Source organism: Ursus americanus, chromosome 17 (genome assembly GCF_024610735.1).
Source record: "Ursus americanus isolate L20-20 chromosome 17, mUrsAme1.1.p, whole genome shotgun sequence".
In the NCBI taxonomy this organism is placed as follows: domain Eukaryota; kingdom Metazoa; phylum Chordata; class Mammalia; order Carnivora; family Ursidae; genus Ursus; species Ursus americanus.
The window spans coordinates 55562967-55589181 of NC_142143.1; the positions used below are offsets into that span (position 1 = coordinate 55562967).

Here is a 26215-nt window from a genome sequence, read left to right on the forward strand (position 1 = left end):
GGGATGATTGGTCACCTTAATGATCCCAGAATGGAGGTGCCATCTCTGAGCTGGAAGGGCTTCTAGACTTGGTCCCAGTGCTATTTCCCAGCTGCATAACCTCAGGCAAATCTCTTAACCTCTTTGAACCCTGCTTTTTCTCATGCCAAAAGGGAACTGAGACACCTGCCCCCTTATCTCCCGGGGCTGTTGTAAGGATCAAGTGAGAAAAGGGAAGTAAAAGGTATCTCTCAAATGACCTGTTTCCATCGGAGTAGAAGCCACAACCACTCCCTTCCTTGAAGGACGCATGCCTTACCCCACTTCCCGCCAGATGGTAAACGTGCTCCCATGTCATCCTCCCTCTCACTGGGAGGCCTAGGGAATGGCTGCCTTGCAAAGCATCCCCCTCACCAGAATGCCCTGGATGATGGTCTGCCGGCCCTTGCCCTCGTAGTCCACCACCTCAATGTAGTCCAGGTAGGCGTCAGCCCAGTAGACGAGGCGGCTGACCAGGTCCAGCGTGATGCCGTGAGGAAACACGATCTTGCTATCGACCAGCTTGGTGCGGTTCTGCCCGTCCATGTCACAGCGCTCCACCTTTGGGATCTGCCCATAGTCCGTGAAGAACACCTTCCTGTGGGCAGAGGGCACGTTAATTGGGTTCCAGACATCGGGGACTCTCCCTTCCACCACAGCCTCGGACTGCCCCTCTCACCCCATGGCAGGGTCCAATGCAATGCCCTTGGGGTTGTAGAGCTCCAGGTCCAGCAAAGTGACACACGTGTCCCCGTTTCGGTTGCAGACAAAGATCCTATCATCGATATCATCCACAAAGTAGAAGTTGCCCGTCAGCCAGTCGATGGCCATCTGTTCCACGTCTGCAAAGTGTGAATGAAAGAGCTCTGGGGGGAGCTATGTCCTCCTACAGACATGTTCCCCCTTGTTGGTGCAGAACCCACCCCTGGAAGCCTACCTCCATCACCAAGTAGGCTATGGCTGTCTCTCCTCTCTGAGCTCCCTTGGGAGTTCCTGGCAAGGGCACGTTTTGCCTTGTACTCTTTGCCATCTGTCCTATCTGGTTTCTATCTGGTTTCTCCAAAGACGAGTGTCCGAGTGCCCTCCGACAGAGCCCTGCTCCACACACCGAGCTCAGGGCGAGCACAGAGGAGGCACTGGGTCCATGTTGGCTGGTTAGTTGATGGACAAGCTTCCCCAACTCTAGCTGTTCCTTGAGTGGGACCATCTTCTTTGGGTACCACAAGGCAGTGAGGATAGGTCTCCTAGTTCATTCCAATATTTTTAAATATGATTTTACTTGAGATACCAGCACTCAGGCTAACTAAAATATCATGCATCTTTGATGTTGGCTGGATTTTCATCAACACTATATGGTAAGTCAAGTTATCTCATGCCAGCCAGGGCACTGACCAGGCACATACATGTTGATGACTCTTAAAAATGGAAAAGCAGGGCACACCATCAATAAATTTAACCTGAGAGAAAAGTATGTCAAATATGGCGTCCATAGAGATGGAAAAGGTAAGGCCCATGGTATCAAGAGATTGGAACCAGTGACATAGGCCAAACGTCCTCTACTCACCCTCGTTCCTGTTTCTTCAATGTCCCTATTGCTCAATTTCCTATCCTAGGGAGGGTGGGAAGGAGCAGAGAATAAGATATAGGGCTGGAGGACAGAGAACATAGGAGAAGGGTCATAAAAAGACTCTGAAGGTAAACTGAGGCATGGTTCACAAAGAAGGGGAGCTTCAGAAAGGTGAAGAGGAGAGGAGAATGGAGACCAGGTGCCTACACTCAGTCTATGCCATCTCTGGGGGAGATGGAAGAGGCTAAAAAGGACTGAAGAGGGTAGGGGTAGGGCACGGACAGTGGGAAATCTGGGGACAGGGACCCCTGCTGGCCTCCTCTGGGCTTCTCCTCTCCAAGACCCACTGGCTCCCTCCAAATATCACCACTGAGGTAATGCCTCTCACAAACTGGGATACTCCTAAGACAGTTACTCCTTGGGACCCCTCCCTTGCACTCCACCTCCACCAATTGCCCCAACAGGTAAGAGATCTGTGGACCACCTGCTGTTGGCTGCAACTTACCCCCACACACTACCCACACTCAAACCCAGTAGGGATTATTCTGCCCCCACAGAGCTGTAGATATAATAACTAGGCGCTCTGCTCAACCCTCTCTAATCCTCCCCCCCTCCCCACAGGGATTCAGGGGCTGTTTCCTAACAGTGGGTGGGGGTGGGGGCAAAGGGAACAGGAACGTGGCTCCCAAGGAACTTGGCTAGGCCCTGACACTGACTCACAGTCACAGGACTGAGACTGCGGGAGGAAGGGCAAGAGCCAATTCGAGGCTTTCATCAAACTAGTTTCCTCTTCAGGTCTCCCCTGTTAAGCCTCACTTCAAGGTGACCGGAGAAGGAGGTCAAGGGGAAGAGGCACTGTCTCTGTGGTTGCTGACGCACCCCTAAGCTCAATCACTGTCTCCTCTGGGCTCTCAGTACTGACCCATCCTGCTGACGGTAGAAGAGAGGGGCAAAGCAGCCTGGGAAGTGTGGGTCCCAGGCCACGTAGGAAGAGGCCTGGTGCTGGGATCAGGCACTCACACTGCCCCACACACTGTGACCACAGAGAAAACAGATGAAAATGAATGCCACTAGGCCGCCTCGGAGGAAACCCAAAGTCCCCAAGGGAGGGGGGGATCCTGCCGCAGCACCGGGCAGCTAGCAGGCAAGTAGGTTGGAAGGCAAACAGGTTGAAAGGCAAATTGGGCCACGTGCCCTTTCCTCGGTGGGCACGGTCGGGGGGCTGCTGGCATGCGAGGGAACTTCATTGGAAGCCGTTTTCCCAGCACCAGCTGGTGCAGCTGCGTCCTTCTCTCTAACTTCCTGAGGCTTCCCTGAGTCACTGCCCGGCTCAGGGCTGGCAACACACTGGCCTTGCTCCCCATCCACCCTTCCCTCATCAAGAAGGAAGGAGGAAGAAATCTGAAGAGATCGGATGCCCCCCCCCATCCCAGGTGCAGCTCCACCATCACCCCCAATGCCCCCAGGACGTGGCCGACCTTTGAGACTCCCTCCTGGCCTGGGTTCCCTGCCAATTCCAGGAAGGAAGGCAGAGGGATCGTCCTTGCTCTAGATTATTTACCCTTGGCTGGTCTCCCCTTCCACCTCCCAAAGGCCAGGCAGGGCCCCACTCAGCAGGCCGGTGAGGAGTTGGCAAGAATGGGAGTCCCCAGCCCGGCCTGGCCTCCACTTTGGTATTTTTGCAGCTGGAGACTATTAGTCGCAAGCAAAAATCCTTTGTTATCCAACCCCCCTCCACCACATTATTTTCCTCCCCTCTAAAGTCCAGATTCCTCTGCCCGCCCCACCACACACACACACACACACACACACACACACATTCACACACACACACACACACACACACACACAACACACACACACACACAACACACACACACGGCAACTCATACCTATCCAAAGCCAATGTAGACAGATGGGCTCAGACTAGGAGAGGGCACCTTCCCTCCTGGCTCCCCTATGGGCAATATCTGGGCCACTGGCCTGTCTCATGGGATGGGGGGCAAGTTGAATCCTGGGGTTGAACCTAGAAGACCTGAACATTCTGGCCCCACACATTCAGAGGGCAGCTGTCCCCTGCAGCCCAGCCTTCCCAGGGCTGACCCCAGAGCATCCTCCAGAGGGGCTCTGGCCAAGGACCCCAAATCTTGAGGTCAGGAGAATCTCAAGTGAACTGAAGAGGAAGAATGCTATGTGGTGGGAAGGCTCTGGGGGTGGTCTGGGGGTCACGTTGTTGGGGATACCAGCACAGAGAAGGAGGCTAGGAGGCTAGGAGGGGGGTGAGACAGTCAGAGGACAGACCACAGCTTGCCAGTGATGTCACAGAAGACTTTCACTTCCAGGCTCCAGAATAGACCTGGGGTGTGTGTTTGTAACTGACGAGTCTGCCCTGCACTCCCCCCACCATCAATGCTCAACACTGCACTCCCCATAACTCCAATTTTTCTCAACTTCTCTACTATTCACATTGTTCAAGAGATATTTCCCTAAACAGTGGCTGCTTTTCCAAAAACAACTCCCCACCCCACCATTCCCAAGAAGACCCTGGCTTCTCCTGTAGGACTCTAGTCACTCTCTCTAAAATAAATCTGGGGGAAGAAGAGGGCCTCTGTGCCCAGAGGAAATATCCCCCAATGCATCCATATACCCAAAGACTGTAGGACAGGGCACGAAGCCCCTGGATGAGGAAGGATGAGCAAGGATGAACCCCATTCCCACTTTAACCACATCCGCAACGAACACACCGCATTCTGGTCCTTATTCCAGGAACCGCCCCACTTCTCCAATCACTCTGCTCTGCCCTGGGCCCAGCCAGGCTCCAGACACTGACAGTGGGTTTGAATCCTGGTTCTATTACCTTCCACCTGTGGAACTATGGGAAAGTTGCTTAATGTCTGAGTCTCAGTTTGCTCATCTGTAAAATGGGATGGTACACTAATAACATTGAGCACAGGGCTCCAGACATGGACAGTGGGTTTGAATTCTGGTTCTATCACCTTCCAACTGTGGGACAATGGAAACTTACTAATGTCTGAGTCTCAGTTTGCTCATCTGAAAATGGGACTGTGGGAAAGTTACTTAATGTCTGAGTCTCAGTTTGCTCATCTGTAAATGGGACTATGGGAAAGTTATTTAAAGTCTGAGACTCAGTTTGCTCATCTGTAAAATGGGGTGGTACACTAATAGCACTTCGCACAGGGCCTGGCACATAATTAACACTCCACAAATGGGAACTGTTGTTCGTACCATCATCCTCCTTCACCTCAATCCCATTCTTCCCTACCTTCTCCACTACGTTACCACCTGCGCCTTCAGCTAGAGCCCTGAGGTCTCCTGAGCAAAGATGGGCCCACCAGGTGGACAGTTTGGGGCTAAGAGCTACTATTCCTCAAGGCTCAGCTCAGGCCCCAGAAGAAAGCTTTCTGTGTTTGCAACTCCCGCGAGCCCCAGTCGCTCCTTTTATCACAGGCTGTTTACCTGACTACAAATATTGTGAGGGCAGGTGCTATCTTTCATCTCCGTCCCCAGTGTCTGACACACATACACTGATTCATTCAACAAATATTTGTTGAGCACTGAGTCCTCACTCTGTAGTCCTAGCGCTGGGACATCACTTTTTCCCTTCCCTTCCACTGCCAGGATCTTCCTTCTCTGACCTTGGGAAGCCCCAAGACGGTGGGAGAACACATCTGTCTGGTAATCCTCCTGCTTCTTAGAGCCACTCAGGACTCTTGCCCTGAGGGCTGGGGGAGGAGAGGGAGGCCTGGGGGAGATGACCAGGAGTCTGGGGGCTTTGCAAGTAGGTAAGAGACCGCCAGGCAGGCCTGGCAGAAGCTCTGCCAGATGGCACGTCCTCATGCTCCTGTCTCCTGCCGAGTCCTGACTTCAGCTCCTCTTGCTCCCAGCGAGGCCAGAGCTCAGCTGCAGCACATCACCTCTGTCTCCTGGGCTCCCTTCCTGCCCTGCTTGTGGCCTGGGGTTTATGAATCGCTCCTTCCCTCACCTGGCCCAGGTCCACAAAGGCGGCCAGTCCTGGTCCCGGGGATGAGATGCCCGGATTCTGTAGCTTTGATTCAGCATCAGAACCAGGGTCTTCCCACTATTGAGAAATCCTTGCTGGGCTCTAAAACGCATCCCTCTTGCTTAAGTTACTTCCTGTGGCTTGAAAACGGGGTGGGGGGGGTGGTGTTGGGAGCAGGCTGGGTGGAGAGGCGGCTTCAAGGAGACAGCGGGGGAGGAGAGGCCAGGCTGGAGCTGAGCCGGGAGACATGGGGCTGGCCCAGCCCGGGAGAGGAGAGAAGGGCTGTGAAATGATTCGGAAACACGGGACGGGAGTGGGAGTGGGGAGCAAACGCACTGGGGCATGGGTGGCCCAAGGCCAAAGGGTGTGCTGGCGAGAGCCCCCCAGGATTCTGACACCCTGAGGGTGAGGAAGGCCAAGGGAGAGGGTGGGGGGGTGGCTGGCTTTCATACATGAAATCTGGAAGGGTTCCATACCCACAGGGTGGGAGGCCGAGAGGGCCCGGGCCGCCCAGTTCAGTGAGATGACAGCCCCCCTTCGAGCCAGGGAAGTCAGTTCATCGCAGACTCAGGGGGGCTACTCTCTGCCCCCTCTCTGCCTTCCCTCTAGACACATCACTACCCATTTCCTGTTGTGATTTTAAGCACACACATACACACAGGCACACAAAGAAAGAGGGAGGGATAAGTGAAGCTGGCCAGCTGGACTTGGGGACTCATTTCGCAACCTTGCCGCTTACAGCCTAGGGGGCATTTTCTGCCTCCCTGCTCCTTCCCCCATGCGGCATGGTGCAGGAAAAAACTCCAGGACCCCGGAGGGCCCTTCCAGAGCATCCCCTCATACACAGTCCAAAACTAAGTGACTTCAGCAAAACCTATTTCTTTTAAAGCCTCTATGTGCAGCGGCAGAACCTGCCCTCCCCACACACACCCCTTCCCAGGGCCCCATTCCTGCAGGCTGCCCTCATTCTTTCTACGGTGAAAACATCCTCAAAGCCAGGGGAAGACAGGTCAGAGGAGCACAGCTAAGGCAATGCAGTGCTGGGGGTCGGAGGGAGCGGGTGGGGAGGGTGGGTCAGTAGACCTGACCTCCAGCCCTGCCCAGGGGCAGCCCTGCAGGGGGCTGGGCGGAGCCTCAGGTTCCCTGAGCCGGTGGTGGTCCGAGGTGAGAGGCAGAGGGGGCAGGCCAGGCCTGGCTCTAGTACTAGCGTGCTTACTGACCCCTCCGGGGCTCCGTTTCCTCAACTTGAGTCTTCTGTGGATGACTTTCCAAATGTTTGCCATGGTTACGTACAGCTTACACGATCATTTACCTGCTGATTCTGTAAGTCAACTCACTTGTTTCTTATTTTGCTGCATCCTGAGCAATCTACAGAATCATAGACTTGATGTGCTAGTTACAGGAGTTTCCTAATGGGCATTACATAAAAACATAACTACAACAATAAAAAAATGCACGTCCACATACCACCTAAAATCAAGGCATCCCTGCTTTGGGAAAGGCAGCATCAAAAAATGAGAGGTCAGCCTCAGTCCTCCCTAAGGATCTTCTGGCTCTCTCTACCATGTTCTCCAGTCACAGAATCAGAATCCACAGAGACCTCCCCATGCTGCTGGGACAGTGGCAGAAGGGGGGAATGAGCCCTGGAATTACATCCCAGGAGGGAGGGGAAGGGGTGAGGACTCAGCCCCCAGGCCTCCCAGTCCAGGCCAGTGAAAGTCACAGACAGAGGGAGAAGTGTTGGCAGCGGGGCTCAGTTAAAGGAGGAAAGCAAGCGCGTGCACACACACACACACACACACACACCCCTTCCAGAGCATGTGAGGAAGTTGGTCAGAGTGTGTCCCCCGACTCTTGAGGAGAACAGAAGGAAGGAGCTGGATCAAGACAGGAAAAAGCAGGGGCTTCGATCCCAGGCTGGCTCCATGGAGCCTCTCCCGGAAGCTGCACTGCCCACTGGGCATGGCAGGGTCTTGGAGGGGCCCTCTGAGGGCTCTCAGGACTCCGAGCAGGTCTGGCGCACACATGCCCTAGGACCCATGTGAAACAGGCTCACTTCCTGGCCTCCTTCCTTTTTTCTATTCTATTTCTGTTACCAGAGTTTTCTCTGGGGCAGGCTCCCCCTTCTTCCCACACCAGCAAGCAGGCTCTCTCTGCCTCTCGGCCTCTGGGCCCCAGCACCTCTCAATTGTCAGACTCCTCCCTCCTGCATGGGGCTCCCTCCCAGGGGTGCAGTGATGGTCATGGTCATAGCTGGGAATGGGATGATTGCAGGGAGGGCTCCCCTAGGGGGCAGAGAGAAAGCAGGAGAAAGCAGCAGCCTTTCTTCTTCGTCCCCCTCGGGGAGCTAATTACAGGCCAGCAGCCCACTGCACAGGTGAGTGCCTGGGACCAGCCACCCGCACACCAGGACAGGCCACTCAGCTTCTCCTGGGAAGGGGCTGAACTAGGGATGGGGGAGGGTGCTAGGGGAGAGACACTTCCGACATCCTCATCTCAGGGCCCATAATTAGTCTGTGGGATGAGAGCAAAACAACTATCCTCAGGGTGACAGCCAGACATTCAGGCGGCATGGGGCGTGGGGTGGGGGCAGGGAGGAGGGACAGAGGCTGGGGCAATGGGAACCCACTCGTCCACCCCACCAGCATTTCTCCCTGGAACCTTGGTCTGTTCCTGCCTCCTGGACTCTGCCCCAGAGGGGCCCAATGAATCTAGCCGACTGGGAGGCAAGGCTCTGTTTGCCAAGGGAGGGGTACCTGCCTGAGCTTATTTCCTGCTTCTCCTTTGGAGGAAGGCAGGAGAGGGGCCCAGGCCAGAGGAAAAGCCGAGAAGTTTCCCATCAGGGCACCCTCGCCAGCCGCCTACCCACGAGCCCATCGTCTGGCCCTAAGGCAGGGCCAGGGAGGGAGCTGCCAGAGCTGTTTGCCCAGACAGGCCTGTTGGGTGGGGCCGTCGACAAGGAGCAGAGAGGGGGCAGCTGTCTTCTGGGGTCTCGCCCCGTGCTACCCTCTCTGCCATTGGGTTCCCTGATCTGCCCACCCCTTGAGAGGTCCGCCAACCAAGTGTGGCAGCCCCCAGCCCAGCATTCCAAAGAAGACATGTCCGATCACAGGCGAGCGTTGGTGACCGACAGCCCAAAGACACCACCGGGATGCTCTGGAGGAGCTGGAGCCGAGGTGGGGACCAGAGGGTGAGGCCGCGGATGGTGAGGGCTCTTGGGAACCCCTGCTAGTCCAGAACTAAGTCCACGAGTCATCATACAGGGAGGCAATGAAGAACTTAAAGATCTTCCAGCAAGCTTCACAATCCTAAACCTTGTGGGTTGTCCCTCGCTTTCACTTCACTTGATCGGCTCTGGACAGGCAAGCTCAGACCCATGATGCAGATTAGGAAATCAAAGCAGGAACAGGGAATTCTGATTTACTCAAGGTCACAGATCAAGGTACCCTCCCTCCCCGGGGTCAGATCAACCTAGGCCAGATCGTCCCCCTCCTCCCTGCGGTGCGCTTCCCAGAAATGTAATGGTGCCAGGTGTTCCGTTTGTTTCTGTAACAGCATCTGAGAAGAGCAGGGATGCCGCAGGCAGCGGATCTATACCCTGGCCCCATCCCCAGGTAGGCCCCTTCGTCCACTCCGAAGACAGTAAGGACAGCTCAGGGACGGAGTTTGAATGGAAACATCCCAGAGGTCTTAAAACCTTCCTGGGGCCCCAGTGCTCTCTGCTCCTTCTCTAGTCTCATTCACTGCCACAAAGTCCCCCAAAGAGCCTCAGGACCCCCACACTCACCCTGCAGCAGTGGGTCCATTCCGATGATGTCCCCAAGGAAAATGACGGAACATGGAGATAGACCCACCAGGCCCTGGCATCTCTGCCCTCAGCCACAAGCTAGCAAGGGTGTGCCTGGGCCCCAGGCCCTTTGTTTCCCTTGCCCCGGCTCCTGCTCCATGGGAAAGCCCCTCTGCGGTCTAATCAACACTCTTCTCTCTGAGAAGGGACAGTCCCTGGTCCCTGGAGATTGACCATTCTTTGCCCCCTTAGCCCTCTTCCTTGGCCCTGGCCCAAAAATCAGGAACCATCTAGAGACCCAGCTCAGAGAGAGGGAAGGAAGCAGAGCCGTCAGTCCGCCCCCGTCCTCCAGTAGGTGTCATCTCGTGCAGCCCCCTGCCTTGGCCTCAGTCATAAATAAGGGCTTCTTATTTAGACTCCTGCCCCAGACAGGGGTCATCCTGGCTAACCCTCCGCCTCTGTCCTAGGCAGGCTCCAGCTTGCCCCATCCTCCCCGCCCTCCGCCGCTCTCCAAGCTGGGAGCAGGCGACTCACGGTGCAGGCTGAGGGAGATGTTGATGGTGTGCTCATCCACGAAGCCCTTCAGGCCAGGCATGCGGGCACACTTGAGCTGTGTCTGGGCAGCGCTGTCCCCAACATGCACCCAACACACAGTCTCGTTGGCGTAGCTGAAGTCCATGGCTGTGGTCTGCCGTGTACTAGTGGGCGTGATGGTAGACACCTGGGCCCCACTCAGGTACGTGGCCAGGATGTTCTGGGAGTTGGCAATCAGCAGCACAGGGGGCCGGTCTACCGGCTCTATAGACGGAGGAGAGAAGGCGCGATGCGGCAAAGGGCTCTAGGACTTCACTGCCGTCCCCCCTCAGGGAGCAACATGGGGGCCCTCTAGTGCCACGGCCACAGGGGACGCCACCTACCGTTCTTGGCCTTGCAGGAGCGGTTGTCTGGCTGCAGCAGGTACCCTTCCACACAGCCACACGTGAAAGAGCCGTCCGTGTTGGTGCAGAGCTGGCTGCAAGTGCCATACACTGAGCACTCGTCAAAGTCTGCCAGGAGAGGGCGAGAGCGGGGTCACCTCCCGTGTAACGAGGGCAAGGAACTGGGTGCCCGCAGACCCCACCCGCGGGGCTGTCTATCCTTACTGGCTACTTTGGAGGACAACGTGGCAGAATCTATCACAGGGAGAGATGTGCAAACTTTATCACCTAGCAAGTCCGGGCTTGGAATCTGTCCTAGTGAAACAGCCGCACATGCGCACATCGTCCGTTCATTCAGAAAAGATTTCTTGAGGACCTGCTCGATGCCAGGTACCGTCCTAGGCTCTGAGGATGCAGCCGTGAATAAAATATATTCCAACTGCTGCCCTCACGAAATTTAAATTCTGATAATAAATGAATCATTGGTATTTCGGTAAGAAACAAAACAAAAAAGGAAATTATATGTTAGAGGGGCTAGTGCAGTGGAAAGTGACTGGTGGGAAGAATATTAAGCAGAGATGGGGGTAGAGAACGCAGGCACCGGGTTGTGATTTTAGGGATGGCCTCCTGAGAAAGTGGCATTCGTGCAAAGAGCCGAGGGAGGTAAATTTAAAACAAGAGGACGCACTGTTTGTGACAGGGAGAAATCGGAACACCTCACTCCCCAGTAGGGAGACGGCCAAGTAAACTGCGGTAATAGTCATACTGCATAGTGATTTCTAGAAGAACGAGGGAGATCTCTACATTTTAATACGGAAACATCTCTAGAGCATACTGAGTGACAAAGGGAAGAAAGGTACGTACAGTGCGGTACTTATGTGAGAAGAGCACACGCACATAAACGATACTTTCCATTCGATTATCTGTGAGTACATGCATACCCGTGTACAGAAAAAGGCCTGGAGAGAGGCAGCAAACTGACCCATAGCACAGCTGACCTCCGGAGAAGGGAAAGGGGGCAGAGCTGAGGAGGATTTGTCAAGGTGGACTTTGGTTTTATCTATAATGCTTCAAGGTTTTTATAAGAAAACCCACCTATCTGACCCATGAGCTTCTAAGAGGAATTTGGAAATCTGGTGGCAGCAAGTGGTCGGGGCTCACAGTCACGCCCTGAGGTCGCAGGCCGTGCAGCCGGGCCGCCTCTCCCGTACCTTCCGTCTCGTTTTTCCTCCTACTCGCCGGCCCGCCCCACGTCCGTCCCCCAGCCAGCACACACGGACACACAAGCGTGTGCACTCACATACCTTTGCAGGTCTTGCCATCTGCCTGCAGCTGAAAGCTGTTGTTGCAGTAGCAGGTGGGCCCGTTGAGTGTGGGGACACAGTGGTGCTGGCAGCCCAGCTGAGAACAGGGTCCTTGGAGCTCTGTGTGGGGGCAGGCAACACGCCCTCAGGCCTTCAGACCGGGCGGCCACACCCAGATTGCCACCTTCCCCCGACTCCTGTCAAGCCTTGGGAAACCACTTCTGAGGCCCGCCACGTTGGAGATGGAAGAGGCTTCAGGAATCATCTAATATATTTTGCAAGTGAGGAAACTGAGACCCAGGGAGGGTATAAGATGGGCCCAAGGTCCCATAGCCAATTATGGCTTAGAGGCCATAGCTGCCTGCTCTGGTTGCTCTGGACTCCCTTGTCCCCGTGGAGAGGGGTTCCGGCAGTTGCTGGGGTCAACAGGGAGCGAGGACAGTAAGTCTCAGCTCCTTCATGTGCCTCTTATCTGCACGGCCCAGGAACTACAATGCTGGCTTCGGGGCTGAGGGTGAGGAGTGGGCAAGGGATGGGGTCTTTCCCCTCAGGATCCGAGTTCTGGTCTGAAAGCACCCCTCCAGCCCATCCCTTAAGCCCTGGAGGCCTCAGAGAGAAGGTCCAAGGTCCAGGTGGAAAATGGGAGGAGGAGCAAAACTGGTTCCCTCAGGACCTTTCTCTAATCTTCCTCCTGCCACTGACCCACTTCCACAGGGGAGACAGAAGGGAATGAGACAGGAGGGGGAAGAGGTGGGAGAACAGCTGCCCCCCCCAGACCAGCGACCCAATTAATGGCCTTGCGTGGGGCCAGGCGGCCTGGCCACAAAGACCCCTTTGTCCAGCTGCCTCACACCCCCGCTTTGCCCCCACCTAGGAGAGAGAGCTGCCCGAGATGCTAAGATGTTTAGAGGCATTAAGCCTGCCAGGAGGAGCTGCGATGGGGGGCCAGGCCCCAGTTATTTCTTCTCCTCTCTGCCTCCACCCGGGAGCCCAAAGGTGCTGCCTGGCCAACCTTTCCCCACAAAGGGGGGCCAGGGATGATATTGTTTGTTCTGGAAAATCTAGACAAGAATTTCTCTTCTGGACACGTGGCAGGAGGATAAGGAGGCCCAACTTCTCTAATAGCAGAGAAGGGAGCTCAAACCCTAGGTTCTCATGGTTCTTCGTTGTCTTTTGCTGCTGACAAAGTATTCAAAAGGAATCGAACTTGAACACGCAGCATGCGGTGAGATGCGATGGGCACGGTCATTAAAGTCAGCCCCTAGGCCCGAGCTCCGAATCCCATTCCAGGAGCTCTAGACAAAAACATGCAAACTCGACCCAAGGAAAGGATAAAAATCTTCCACAGACTCCTTGCTCCACACTCCCTGCCCTCAGTGAAAAGGATCCAGATGTGCCTCCTCCCGCAGGCAGATGTTTCTGACGGGCATATAGGTGCAGGATGCCACCCTCACCCAGGGGCTTGCTCGGGCTCTGGACGCCTTGAGCTCAGTAGAAGGGAGAAGTCACCATTCCCTAGTCCCTGCCTCGCAGGCCTGAGGCTCTGTCTTACTGACAAATCCTCCCCCACTGCTCACGAATGACCCACGCTCCCCCTGGCCCACACAGGCTTTCAGGGGAGGAACGGTAGAGCTGGTGACCTGAGTAGAGCTGGTGACCTGAGCCGCAGAGGGAAGGGACCTACCCTCCTAACGTTTCCTCCTCGGCCTGGGCGACCTTCCCACCAAGCCACTGTAGAGTGTCTCAAAGATCTGCACTTCCCAGGGGGGAGGGCACTGGCGGGGAGGCAGGTGAACCAAACACCAAGTCCCCACCCCCAGCTTCAATCACAGCATCTGCTCTTCCCTGTTCACACTCAGGTTTCATGTAGGAAACCCTTTGAAGAAAGGATCCCACTATTTACAACAACAACGAAGTATGAAAATATTGATCTAGTGAAGAGCTCTCATTTTACAGGTGGATCCTGGGGTCCAGAGAGAGGCAGTGACTTGCCCAGGCACACACAGCCGAAGAGAAGTGCCCAGGCCAGGGCCCCTGCTGATCCCCGCAGAGTGGCTGACCAAGCCGCAAACCCCAAAGGCCCCCTGACTTAGGAGCACGGGAGCAGGACAAGGCATCATCCCCACTGAAGGTGTGAGGACAGTCCTCAGATGCTGGGCCGCCAAACCCATCACGGGCACGGCTGAGAACTCACTGCATCCATGTCCTGGGTCAGAGAGGTGGAAGAGCCCTTACCTCGGCAGTGGGGCCCCTCGTCTGAACCATCCGCGCAGTCCTGGACCCCGTTGCAGAGGCGGGACATGAGAACACACAGCTCGGTGCCCAGGCAATTGTGCTCGTTCGGCTGACATCGCTGGGCCTTACTCTGTGGACCTGGGGACACACGGAAAGGCTAGCATGAGCAAGCCGGCTACACTGGCTGTCTGGCCAGCTGTCCACTGGAGGGGGGGGCGGGGGAGACGAGCAGACACCTGCACTTCTTCCATCCCAGGAGGCCTCAGGGGCTGGTTAGTGTCCTCCACCTCGAGCTCTTTTATGCCATTCCCGACGGGAGCCCCACACCTGGAGGCAGCCGGCGGAGGGGAGAAATAGGCGTTCCGCAGAGCCCACTCCCCACATGCCCGGTACCCATGGATCCCAACACCTCCACATCGTATGCTTGGGAGACAGGCTGAGGTTTCGAGGTGAGAGGTTTCGATGAGCCGAGGAAAGCAGAGTCCACAGCAGGGAGGCTCACATGTTAAAGAACACCGCCTTCCCATAGCTCCCCAGCGCCCTGAGCCCGGGGCTGAGAGCCAGACCAAGTTTTCTGGAACCGCACTGTCCAACACATAGCAGCAGCCATATGTGGCTATCGAGTCCCTGAGATGTGACTAGTTCGAACTGGAAGCATAAAATACAGCCTGGCTTTGGAAGACTTAATACCCACCCCCACAACACAAAAGAATGCAAAAGATCTCATTACTAATATTCTATGATTAATATCCTGAAATAATAATATTTCAGATACATTGGGTAAAAGAAAGTTAAAATTCACTTAACTACTTCTACCTTTTCTACTTTTTATTTATTTTTATTTTTATTAAGTAGGCTTCCTGCCCAGCACAGAGCCCAACGCGGGGGCCTGAACCCACCACCCCGAGACCAAGACCCTGAGCTGCTACCAAAAGTTGGACATCCAACCGCCTGAGCCACCCGGGCACCCCTACTTTTTACCTTTTCTAGTGTAGCTACTAGAAAATTTTCAAAATTGCATATGTGGCTTGCGTTATATTTCTATTGGACAGCACCGTTCTAGATGCCTGACCCCAGAGCAGTCTGTCTGGGGAAGGATTCGGGAAGCGGCAGAGGCTGTGGCCCACTGATGATGGACCAGGGCGAGCAGGGTAGAGCTCCTCAGGGAAGCCTAAGGAGGCCACGCAGACGAGGGTGCTGGCTGAGCCCGTGGGCTGGGAGCCAGACCACCACCTACGGGCTCCCACGATGGACAGGGTGTGTGAGTGAGGGAGTGTCCGCACGTGAGTGCATCTATCCACGTGTGCCTGGGGAGGCGTGCGCAGTTGGAGTCTGAGTCTGAGATTGTTTGTGAGCGTCTGGGGGCATCCGTCTGAGGTCAGGCTTCTACAACCCCGTCTGAGAGTGTCGACTCTGTGTTGCAGTGAGAATGTGTCTGTGCTGACATCTGCCTTCGCCTCGGGGCGGGGTGGGGGGATGGTCACATGGGTGCCCAGGAGGGGCTGTGTGTGAGAATCGTGGGTCTGGGAGTGTATGAGTGGGAACAGTGTGGGGATGTGTATAAGGTGGGGTTTGCATCACACTAAAGGAAGATCTGGCCCCTCTGCATGGCTTTCGTTACCCCAACATCAAGCATGAGGGTAAAAAATGTAGGGCATAAAGGTGGCATCAGTCAAGAGACTCCAGGCTGAAGCACGCTCACCATAGAAACGCTTGCAGAATATCTCTGGCCCCACCCCTCGAGGGCAGGGTATGGGGGTGAGGCAGAGAGAACTGGTGGCTCCCTTTCTGGCCCTAAAAATTACCCTGGTAATTGTGGGTGAGGGTACGGGGCCAGTGCAGGGTGAAGCTGTGGGAAAGAACAGGGGCAGACCTAGGGATGCAGGGTCTCCTAGACCACGGCCCGATCAGCCAAGCATGGAGAGGCTGAAGGTGGAGACCCCAGGACCTGCCAGCAAGTCCTCCACCCCCCACTGGCAGGGTAAAGGCTGGGTGGGGACCTTTCTCCCAGTTTAAACAGCTGCCTCTGATTACACCACTTACTGGGGCAGGGGAAGGCGGGGGTGGCGGGAAACGCACAGGGGTGGGGCTTCTGGTACAGAGACTGAGTGAGAACCAGTGTGGCCTTTGGCCTGGGAGCCGGAGGGTAGGAAGAGGACACAGCAAGACCCGGGGGCACTTATCAGGAGTCAGAAGTCTCAGAGATGAGAAAGAGCACTAAGCCAAAAGGGCAGGGAAGCCAGGCTCTCTCCTTCCAGCAAAGCTGTCCACCCAGATAGCAAAGTTGCTGGCAGGCTTGGGAGTGCAGCCGTTAACGGAGCAATCAGAGGGGCCATTGCTGAGCACATCAGGCACCATGCCGGGCACTTTGAAGAGGGGGAGAGTTTTAGCTGTGTCATGGACAAACAATCACAGAGCAAGGTCCACACCGGGCTAGAGATCAACTGTCCTTATCCCAAACTGCCTGGGCCAAAAGGAAAAGGTGTTTAGGGGGAGGGATCACAAAAGGTACTTACAAATCTCAGGGGCCTCATCAGATCCATCTGGGCAGTCCCTCTCACCATCACACCGCCAGCCCTTTGAGATACAGGTGATCTGGTCTCTGCAGGCAAACTGCTTGGGGCTACAAGTCTTAGGGGCTAGGAGTAAGGAAAGAAAATGAGGGTGTAAATGAAGGATGGAGGCCTTAAAGTCCCCTAGAGCTCCTCTTCCTTCCCCAGCATCAGTCCCCATCTGGCCCAGAATCTGAGCTACAGTCCAGGTGCCTAGGAGTGGCAGGTGGCTGTGGGTCGCTCCTGGAATACGGTGTGCCGGTGGTGGGGAGAGGGAAAGGATGCAGGGAACATGTTTTACAGCCCCCGACCCAGCCCCGTATGCTGCCTGTCTAGTGTGCCTCTCCTCCAGTCCTCAGGGTCAAAGCCCTCGCTGTTCTGCATTACTCTGGTTTCAGATACCAGCAGCCCCAGCTTTGCTGACTGAGAGTGATGGTAAAGGATGGGGCATTTAGGCCTTTGACATGTGTTCTCTTTATCTTCCTTTCCCTCCCACTAGAAGCCCAGAACTGCCTTTTTTTTTTTTTTTTTTTTTTGAGTAAGCTCTCCATTCGACATGGGGCTCGAACTCATGACCCTGAGTTGCACGCTCTACTGCTCTTTTCTAGCCTCCCTGCTCGGTGTGCCCTCTGGGACACTCCTGGTCCCTGAAACCCATCACCCTGCCCATCTCCAAGTCCTAACCACCAGCCCTCCAGACAGGAAGTGTTGGGGGGGATGCCTTTGGTACAGCAGTGACTCGGAGAATGTATCAGCAGAAGTACGGGAGGGCATGGCAGGGCAAAGTGGGGGGCTCCCTGCCTCCATCTCCATTCTCTAAAGACACAGCCTCCCTTGGTGGTTAGACTTGAGGGAGGACTTTCAGTAGATGTCGCAAGATAAGAGGCACCCAAGATTGCTCAGGATGCGAGATCCGAGGCAGGAGGATGACTGGGGTGGCCTAAAGGAGCTGGTTTCAGCCCAGGATGTCTTTGGCCTATCCTTCACCCCCACCAGCCTTCCTCTGCTCCTACTGAGATTTCTTACTGCCTTCTTCAAGGACGAATTAAGAATGGTAACAGTAACTCTTATTGTGGGCTCAGCATGTACCGGAACTGCGGTAAACCAGTTCTTCCCATGTATCATCTCATTTAATCCTCTCCACAATATGACAAAACAGGTAATGCTAATACCACCATTTCATAGATGAGGAAACCGAGCCCCAGAGAGGGTGGGGTCACATAGCAGGCAAGTGACAAAACCAGGACTGAAACCAGTTGAGCCAACTCTATGCTTTTAACCAGTGCAGTCCACATCCGTCTTCCCTCTCCCACCGAGAGACACTCGGAGCTGTTCCTTCCAACCTCATCACCATGTCCTCCATGGGAAGAAAAGTCCCTGACTCTCCCTCGTCCCCACCCAGGGCTGGGTTCCCAGTCTCCCAGCCCTTCGTCGCCTTTTGCTCAGTCTGTGATCCATTCCATCTCTATTCAGCTGGCATGCACTGAAGACCAGCCCTGCGCCAGGTACTGCACGAGGCACTGGGCTGCCAAGGAGGAGTGAGGTGCCCCTTGGGAGCCCCAGCCCCCCCTGGGAAGACAGCTGTACACAACTAACTCAAATGCAGGGCAGAGTGAGCTCAGGGCTGGGACAGAGCATAAATAAAGTATGTCAGGGCTCCAAGCAGGGAGGGATAGAGTCTGAGGAGGGCCACACGGAGATGATGTCCTCCCTCCCTAACCCCCATCTCTGGCAGACGGGACTGCACTCAGGCCCCTGGCCAGGAGGAGAGCCGAGTTCAGGAAACACATCAGGGATGGCCTGGCCAGGCTCCCCCACCCGCGGCGTCCCCCTCCCCTACCTCCCACCCTGAGCAGGGAATAAAGGCCCCTTGAGGAGGTGGATAATGCTGAGTTCATTGCCCCACTGGGCCAGCTGTGAGGTCTTCCCGGGGAACAGCCCGCCAGCCTCGTTAGCATGCCGGAGACCGGTCCTCTTCCCCTGGCCAGCCGAGACTGCCTGGCGGGGGGGGGGGGGGGGTAGAAGGGGCTGGAATGGGACTAAAGGCAGATGGGCTGTTTGGAGTCCAGAAATGCCCCCCATGCCACCCCCACCCCTTTACATGGACTTAGTCCATGCCCCCACTCCTCCCCAGGGGAGAACTCATAGCCCCGTGAGGTCACTGGTTGGCCACTCCAACCTCCCCTCCGTTCCATGTCCCGGCCATGATCTCCCCTCCATTGGCCTTCACTTTGCTCCCCCCCAGCTGTCCCCCACCCCCACTTTTGGCCTGAACTCGGCAGAGGAAACAGCAGCTGGCAAACTCCGAAAGCTGGAATGAGAGAGATTCACAAACCAGATGTGCTCTTGCGGAGGGAGGGGAGTGGGGGATGGGGGGAGGGAAAGGAAGAGGAGCACTCAGGGCCCTGGTCCCACAGCAGCACCTCTTCGGGCCCAGGGCAGAGGGACTTGGGGGCGCTGCACTGCTCCCAAGGGACAGGGCAGCACAAGGATCTTGGAGAGATATGTGAGAGCACTTCCTTCCTGTCAGGGATGGTGGAGAAAGCCCCAGGAATCTGGAGTTTGAAGGCTGAGGCCTGTCTTTGATTTCCTTCAGGGGGAGTGGGGAGGAAAGAAACAAATAACCTACTTTGGGGCAGTCTACACAGCCAAGAGAAGCCTCCCTCTGAGGTGGGAGGGAGCTGCAGTGGGGGTGGGTAGGGCACTTGTAATCTGCTTAGAACTGCCAGCCAACCCCACGCCCCTCAGCTGAGCCTTCTGCATCTGACGCCAGCACCCAAAAGGCCCATCTTTGTGGCCTGCCGCTTAGGTGGGGGAACAACAGGGCCCCAAGTTCAGGAGCAACCAGCCGCTGGCCTCCCCTTCCTCCCCACCTCATGAGAACTGGGGCTTCCTAATGATATGAGCTCACACTTTTCAACCTGGTCACTGTGCGTCAGCCACTGATCTGAAACACTTTGTGCATGTTAACTCATTTAAATCCTCACAACCCTGGGAGGTGGGGTACTGTTGCGATCTCCATCGTACAGATGAGGAAACTGAGGTACAAAGTGATTTAGTAACTGAACAAACAGGTGGTTTCCTCACTGGCCATGAGGATGGGGCCAGATGAAAAAGGATGAAGAAAAGGAACCGACAGGGAGAATATCTTGGTTCTCCGGCAATAGGAGTGGGGAAAGAGATTGCAGGGGGTGGCAGCGACCTTCAGGGCTCCTTGGAGAGGAGGGGGTGGTGGAGGAGGCAGAGAGGGACAAGATCGGAACAGAGAGGGAAGACAGAGGAAGGAGAATAAGGAGGAGAGGACTGGAGAGGGAGGAGAGTGAGCGAGGTTGCAGCGAGAACGCCAGGACACAGGGGCCGTCTGTTCTCAGCTTTGCCTGGAGATGAATGTGACCGCCATGCTAACTCTGGCCAACACCCCTGCCCCCCCTCAAACCCAGGCACCCAGCCCAGCCATGGCCCCCAGGGCCACCAAGCTGGAGCCAGGACAGGAGGTGTAGGCTTGGGTGTGTGTCCAGACACAACACGGACCCCACTGCCCTGCTTGAGCCTTGGCTGTCGTCCTCTGTCCATTCTGGGACCTTGGGAGTGGGGTGGGGAAGGGGGGGTAAGAGTGCCTGGCCAGAGAAGAGAGGATGACAGGAAAGAACAGACCCTGAGGGAGTCTTCTCCAGAGGAGGGGACCTATCCATTGATCCCGGTGGGAGCAGTGAGGGTGAGGAAGGGGGCCGAGGCCTCAGATGGTGCTTCTTCCTAAAAGGCCAGGAGACTTGAGGCCAGGAAAGCGTGAAAGAGACCCTTGAGGCCCTTTTTAAGAGCAGACAGAGCGGAGGGAGCGATAGGCTGTGCTGGCCCGGGGATATTTTCTAAAGGGAACCACATGAGATATCTAAGGGAACAGAGGAGCCAGGGGTGGCCAGGGGCTGGGGGGCAGAGCCTGCAGGAATCCAAGCTTTCAAACATATGGGGGTGGGGCAGCAGGGCCTCCCAGACCCAAACCGAGAGCTTTTCACTGAATTTTATGTATTTTGGGTGTTACCCGGTGGCTCCTTCCCGCAGCTCAGTGAGGCTCAGACACATTTTTGTCATTCCTGAGTCTGGGCCTCTGCTTTGCGGCCTGGACAGACGTACAGACGGGATGGCTTGGACTGCCAGGGGAGGGGAAGGGTCTCCCCCTCCATCCTGAGTCAATATTGACTCAGCAGGACGTTAGCCTGACCAGTGACCTCCCCACCATCTTTTCCTTTCCCCACAAGTAAAATTCAGACCCCTCGAATGCCTCCAGAGGTCATCATATATCTCTCACCAGGCCTTTATAAGCCCTCTCCACCTACCCCCCGACACACACACATGGCTTATGCTCGGCAGAAGAAGTTCTAAGCTCCTGACCTATTCCCCACACCTTTCTCCAGTTCTCAGGTCTTAAGGAAGTTCTGCCAGAAGTCTAACCTCCCCCTTTCCTTCTGAAATATCTCCTTTCCCCTGTTACTCAGCCCACAAAGGATATCAAGTTCCCTTCCTCCAGAAACATTCTCTCCAAAACCCATTCCTAAACTTAGTGGAGGGGGAAGAAGAGAGAGAAGTTTGGAGAAAAGCGGAGGGGGAACTGCAGAATGGGACATTCTGACTCTGACCTGGGAGGGGGAGAATAACTCCAAAATGATGAGGTGGGAACTGGAGAGCATGTGGGAAAGCCCAGGAGGGACGCCTATTCCCAGGTAGTTTTGGGGATACCAACAGGCCTGGACGGAGGTGGATGGAGACAGGCAGAGACAAATTAAGCAATGGAGACCAAGAAAGATGGAGAATACCTCAAAGGGTGGACAACCAGAGAGAGATGAACCGAGAGGGTGAGAGACGGATGTCCCGAGAGGCCAAGACAGCACACACCAATGACAGCAGACGGAGGAAAAATAGACAGGAAGGGGTCTCAGCCCAGAAGTTGCTGAGATAATGGCACCGTTGTCTTGGGATGGACCCAGAAAATAATAAGCCCCCTGAGACTCAGAGTAGGGTGGGGGCAGCATATATACCTGATTTAGGGAGACAGAGTCCCTGCCCTAGCAGTGTGTGACCCAAGGGATACTCAGAACAGGGGTTAAAGCCTCCCACAGAATAGGGAGGTGGCGGAAGAAGACTGGAGCTCTTTAACCAGGGAAGCCAAGGCCTGGGAGAGACTCTCATCTCCCCTGAGGGAGCAAGAGGTACAAATATCTCTCCCCCCCACTCTCCCTCACCTCTTTCCTAGGGAGGTTTTACACTGGTGCCTGGGGCCACAGCACCGGAAGCACTCCAGAGCCAACTGCTTCCTTCTCCAAACAATGCAGGATCCTGCTAACCGGGCTGAAATCTGGGACTGAACACAGTGGGGTGGGACTAAATTCTCCAAATGCTCAAATCCGGCACCCAGCGCCCCCAGGTCAAGGACCTTGCATGGCCCCAATCAACTGCACCCACATTCCCCAAGGGCAATGAACTCCCCCTGCAATCCAGAGCCAGACGGCTTGAATGCTGGCGAGTCCACAGAGTGAGGGGACCCCGACAAGAGACTACTGAAGGGTAATCAGCTTGGGGTTCTGATGTGCAAAGCCTAAAACGGCAGCAGGAGGAAAGAAAGTTAGACTTGAGTAAAGAAGGGCTTCCTAGAGGAAGGAATTTGGAAGAGGTGGGGGGATGTGGACAGGGTCTGGCTCTGGTCAGGACCCCAGCTGACATCCTTAAGAAGCTCAGTGACAGTGGAGAGGGTGGGGGCAAAAAAATATATATATGGAGAAAATGGAGGAAGGGGGAGCAAGACTGGATGAACAGGAAGTCTTGTGAAGCAGCCTTGAACATCAAAATACCCCTCCCATCCCCAAATCAATGCGCTACACATTGCCGCTTTGAAAGACCAGGGGGAAGGAAGGTGTTCAGGGATCTGGGTCTGGCTGGGGAAAAAAGGAGTTTGGAACCTTCTTTCAGAGAGCCAGGAGGCAAACACCTCAGCCTCTTAACTCACTCCAACTGTGCCGCTTGTCTGATAACTAACTGGTAATACACTGGCTCAAGGGGGTGTGTGGAGAGAAGGAGGCAGTCGGCCTTCCCTGAGCCTGGTCTGCTGGGGCTGCCCTTCCCATACCAAGATGTGCTGAATCTCAGCAGGGTCCTCAATAACCCCTTTGCTCATCCCCCACCTCATCTGTTTACCCAACCTCCCTGGTAGCAACTACACTCAATTTTGCTTACTAGTGGGGTGACACTGCTCCCCAAAGAGAAGGGACCCCTGTGCGAGTTCAGGCACAGCTGACAAAGCAGAAGAGGTGGGGAAGGCCCCTAGCGCTGTTCCTGTAGGGGAAAGCAGCAAGGCCAGTGATAGCAGCAGAGAGGAAGGTTAGACATTAAGGTATCTGGGATCAGGAGGTTTCCTTCTTTGGAAAGCAAAGAACGTTCCATGTCTGTGGGCCCAAGGCATGAGGGCAGGGGTAGAGATAAGAGAATCCTCCAAGCTGCCCTGGTTAGCACTGGCCCTACAGGTCTGTGCAACTCCCCTTCCCACCCTTCGAGTGGGGGTGGGACCAATGATTCATGTTCCCATTCCCAAGGTAAGAGCAGCAGAGTGTGTCTGGGGAGGGGTCCTCTTCCTGAGACTTTGGATACGGTTTAGTTTGAGCTGGGTTACAGCTGTGGGCTCAGTGGAAATTTTAAGAAAGGGTAGTAGACAGTTAAGGAGAACATGACCAGTATCTCCCACTTCCACCCACCACCAAACAACCTATAGCACGGTAAATAGAACCATCTTAGAACCTTGGGGGTGAAGCAACCTGGCACCCTTCCTGAATGGGCTGGGGACCTTTTCTGCTTTCCACAGAGACCCCTCTTGTTTCTGCTTAACTCCATCTACCCTCCATCATGGGGTTCCTGATGGGACTCTCTACATTTTTTTTCTATTTCTCCTAGAAGTCGTGCACCTGAACCTCTCTGCCTTAATTTCCCCTTCCACCCCACAGGGTTGAGAAAAAGAGGAAAGAACATGTGTAACAAGGAAGTCATGGACTAGGGCTGCCTGTGAGGGCTGGTCTAGAGAATATTCAGGAAAGAGCCTCTTTCCTCCTCTTGGGCAGATAATTGAGGTAGTGGCAGGGAAGGGGACAGACAGTCCCCAAGAGGCATCATTGGGGGTCACTGAAAATACTGTCTTTGTGGACACAGTTACTTCCTGACCCCCTAACCTCTCTCGTCTAACTGAAATAAGTTGGGGGGAGGGGAGGAGAGGGAGAGATAATCTGGTTTCAGAGAAAAACTTTCCCAATCCCAACCTGGCAAAATTCAGAAGATGGAGGAGGGGTGCACGATGGTATTGGGCCCAGTTTTTTTCCCCTGGATGGAGGGACTAAAATGACGGGAAGGGATGAGATCCCACCCTCCTCATTCAGGGGCCCAGCCCAGCCCAACCCCATGATCCCAGCTCAAAGCTTGGGCAAGACTTGAACCAGTGACTCACAAGGAAAAGAAAAATAGCTGACATACAGGGGGAAAGGGGGCACCTCATTTCCCCAAAAGGACTCTTTTCTAGCCAAAGCCTAATTGCAGTATGCAAAGTGTGTGTGTGTATGGGGGTGGGGGGAGATGGGGAAATGATGGAGATAAATAAACACATTTATTAAAGGAGCAGGGAATTGAGGGGCAGGGGCATAGCCATAACCCCCATCCAACCTCCAACTCTCCTTCCAGTCCAAACTGTGATCAAGCCAGAAGTCAGGGAGAAAGCAGCCTTCCTCCTCCCTCCCACCTCAGCATTCCAGGCCATTCTCCAGTCCCCTTCCCCAATGATGACATCTGACGTTTTTCATCTCAAAGCTCCCAGGAATTAAGAAGGAAAATTCAAAGTCACATAGCATCGCTGCACCCCCCCCCCCAACACAGCCCTATCCAGGCTACTGACAGAGGCCCCGAGAGGGGGAAGTGCCCACTTAGGAACCCAGGCGGGCAGCCCCGCTGGATCCTGGACCCAGGCCTCCAAGCCTGGTCTCCCGGGCCCAGATTCCACACCCAAGCAGGGGGCCCTCCCCGAGGCCCTCCCTCTCCCCACCCACAGCCTTCCCGGGCCTGCCTGCCCTCTGCCCAGCAGGGCAACCCTGACCCAGCTCCCCTTCCAGATTCAGAGCCACTGCAAAAGCCCCCCCCCCGCCCCCTTTTGCAGCCGTACATTGCAAATCCGGATTCCTTCACATTTCAGATGGGGGGGGGGGGTGGAGGATGTAGGGGAAGCGGAGGCCCTCCCCAACCAGATATAGGAAGAGAAGGCCTCTCGATCCCAGAATCAGAAAAAAGGGGAGCCCTCTTCTCCCTTCCCAGGCCTCTGGTCTTTGTTTGGGCTGGGGGGTCCCGGAAGCATCATTTGCCCAGGGCCCCCATCCTCCAAATCGGACCCCCATCCCCGCCCCCAGTCGGGCCGCTGCTGTGTCAGCTGGACTGGGATAACAAAAGGCACCCCCTCCCGCGTCTCCCTTTCCCATCTGAGCGCAGGAGTGGGGGCTGGGGAGTGGGTGTCCCCAGGGGTCCAAGGGGGCCGCGGAATCTCACTCACCATCGATAGCGGCCGCGACGAGAGCTGAGAGCAGGGGCAGCAACAGCAGCAGCGGCGGGGTCAGCATCGTGTGGGCTGATGCAAGCAGCAGCCCCCTCCCCTCTGGTCCTGCTACTTCTTGCCGTCGCCCCCCCCCAATTGGGGGGTCCCCCTTTTTCCTCCTTCTCCCCTCCTCCTCCTCTATTCTTATCCTATCCTTAAGCAAAGAGCATCAGGGGCGTGGGTGAAGAGGTAGAGTTCAGAGCCCCTTGGGGAGGGCCTGCTGACGGGGGTGCGCCCGCCCCCTGCTCCCAAATCCAAACCCTTCACCCCCAGCTTTCCTCTTCGCCCCTCTTTCCCCCTCCCCGAGCGAAGCTCACAGCCCCATCTCCGAGCCGCCTCCGGCTGCAAAAATGCACAATTGGGAGGAGGCGGGGTAGGGGGTGGGGGGCGTGGACCGGGTGGGGGAGCCTTCGGAAGGGGCCTGATGGAGCTCTGGGGGCTCCCCCGGTTTCCGCCTCCTCAGTGCACGGGCCTGGAGCTCGCACCACTGTTCCCCGGACTGAGGTGCCGCGACGGGGGGGGGGGGGGGCGAGGGGGGTAGAGGGAGGGGACGGGCAAAGGAGGGAGGGAGAGAAGGGGCGGGGAAAGAAAGGGGGGGGGAGAAAGAGCTACGCGGCAATCCTGTGAGTGCGCATGCGCCGATTTGGCGCGCTGCCCTGGGGAGGGGGAGTCAGAGCAGCGACAAGATTTGGAGCTGTGGCCAGCGGTGCGAGAGTGTAGGTCCCCGGACCTCCTCTAGCCAGTTTGGGGCCTGGAGCGCCTTCTCCCCCGACTGGGCCTTTCTCCCTCGTGCTTCAGAGAGCTGAAGGGCCGAGGGGAGATTGGGCAGCGGGCGAGAGCTGAGGGGCTTCCCTTTGAAACTCTGTGTCATGCCCTGGGAGTTCAGGCTCCGTCTAGGAATCCAAGACCCCGGGGTCCGGGCCGAGGCCTGATTTCCTCGGGGAACCCTGACTGTGCCTCTCCTGCCTGGAGTGGGGGCAGGGGCCGCCAGTCCGCGAGGAAGATACGGGGAAAAGCTGAGGTTTGATTTGGAGACTTTGTAAAACCGAGACCGGGATTGGGGCCTTTGGAGGAGGGGGGCGGGGTGGGGGAGGGGCTGCGAGGGCCCGCCCCCACCTCGCTCCTGGGCTCGGAGTAAACAGGGACACCCGCGGGGACACGCCGGAGCTTGTCTGTCCGCCCAGGGCTTGGGGATGGAGCCCACCT

General features: G+C 55.9%; 1 protein-coding gene across 2 annotated transcripts in view; it reads right to left on the reverse strand.

Moving 5' to 3' along the window:
* LRP1 (LDL receptor related protein 1) overlaps nt 1–25510 on the reverse strand; it is a 79594-nt gene extending 54084 nt beyond the window's left edge. For both annotated transcript variants that reach the window (XM_045789790.2, XM_087869045.1), the window contains exons 1-8: nt 24968–25510; nt 16366–16488; nt 13850–13987; nt 11615–11734; nt 10311–10439; nt 9928–10191; nt 698–860; nt 394–616 (exon numbers count right to left, since the gene is read on the reverse strand). In XM_045789790.2, coding sequence (XP_045645746.1) covers nt 394–616; nt 698–860; nt 9928–10191; nt 10311–10439; nt 11615–11734; nt 13850–13987; nt 16366–16488; nt 24968–25034 — 1227 coding nt within the window. In that variant the 5' untranslated portion in view covers nt 25035–25510. The remainder of the gene's footprint in view (nt 1–393; nt 617–697; nt 861–9927; nt 10192–10310; nt 10440–11614; nt 11735–13849; nt 13988–16365; nt 16489–24967) is intronic.
* Between the last annotated feature and the right edge of the window lie 705 nt (nt 25511–26215).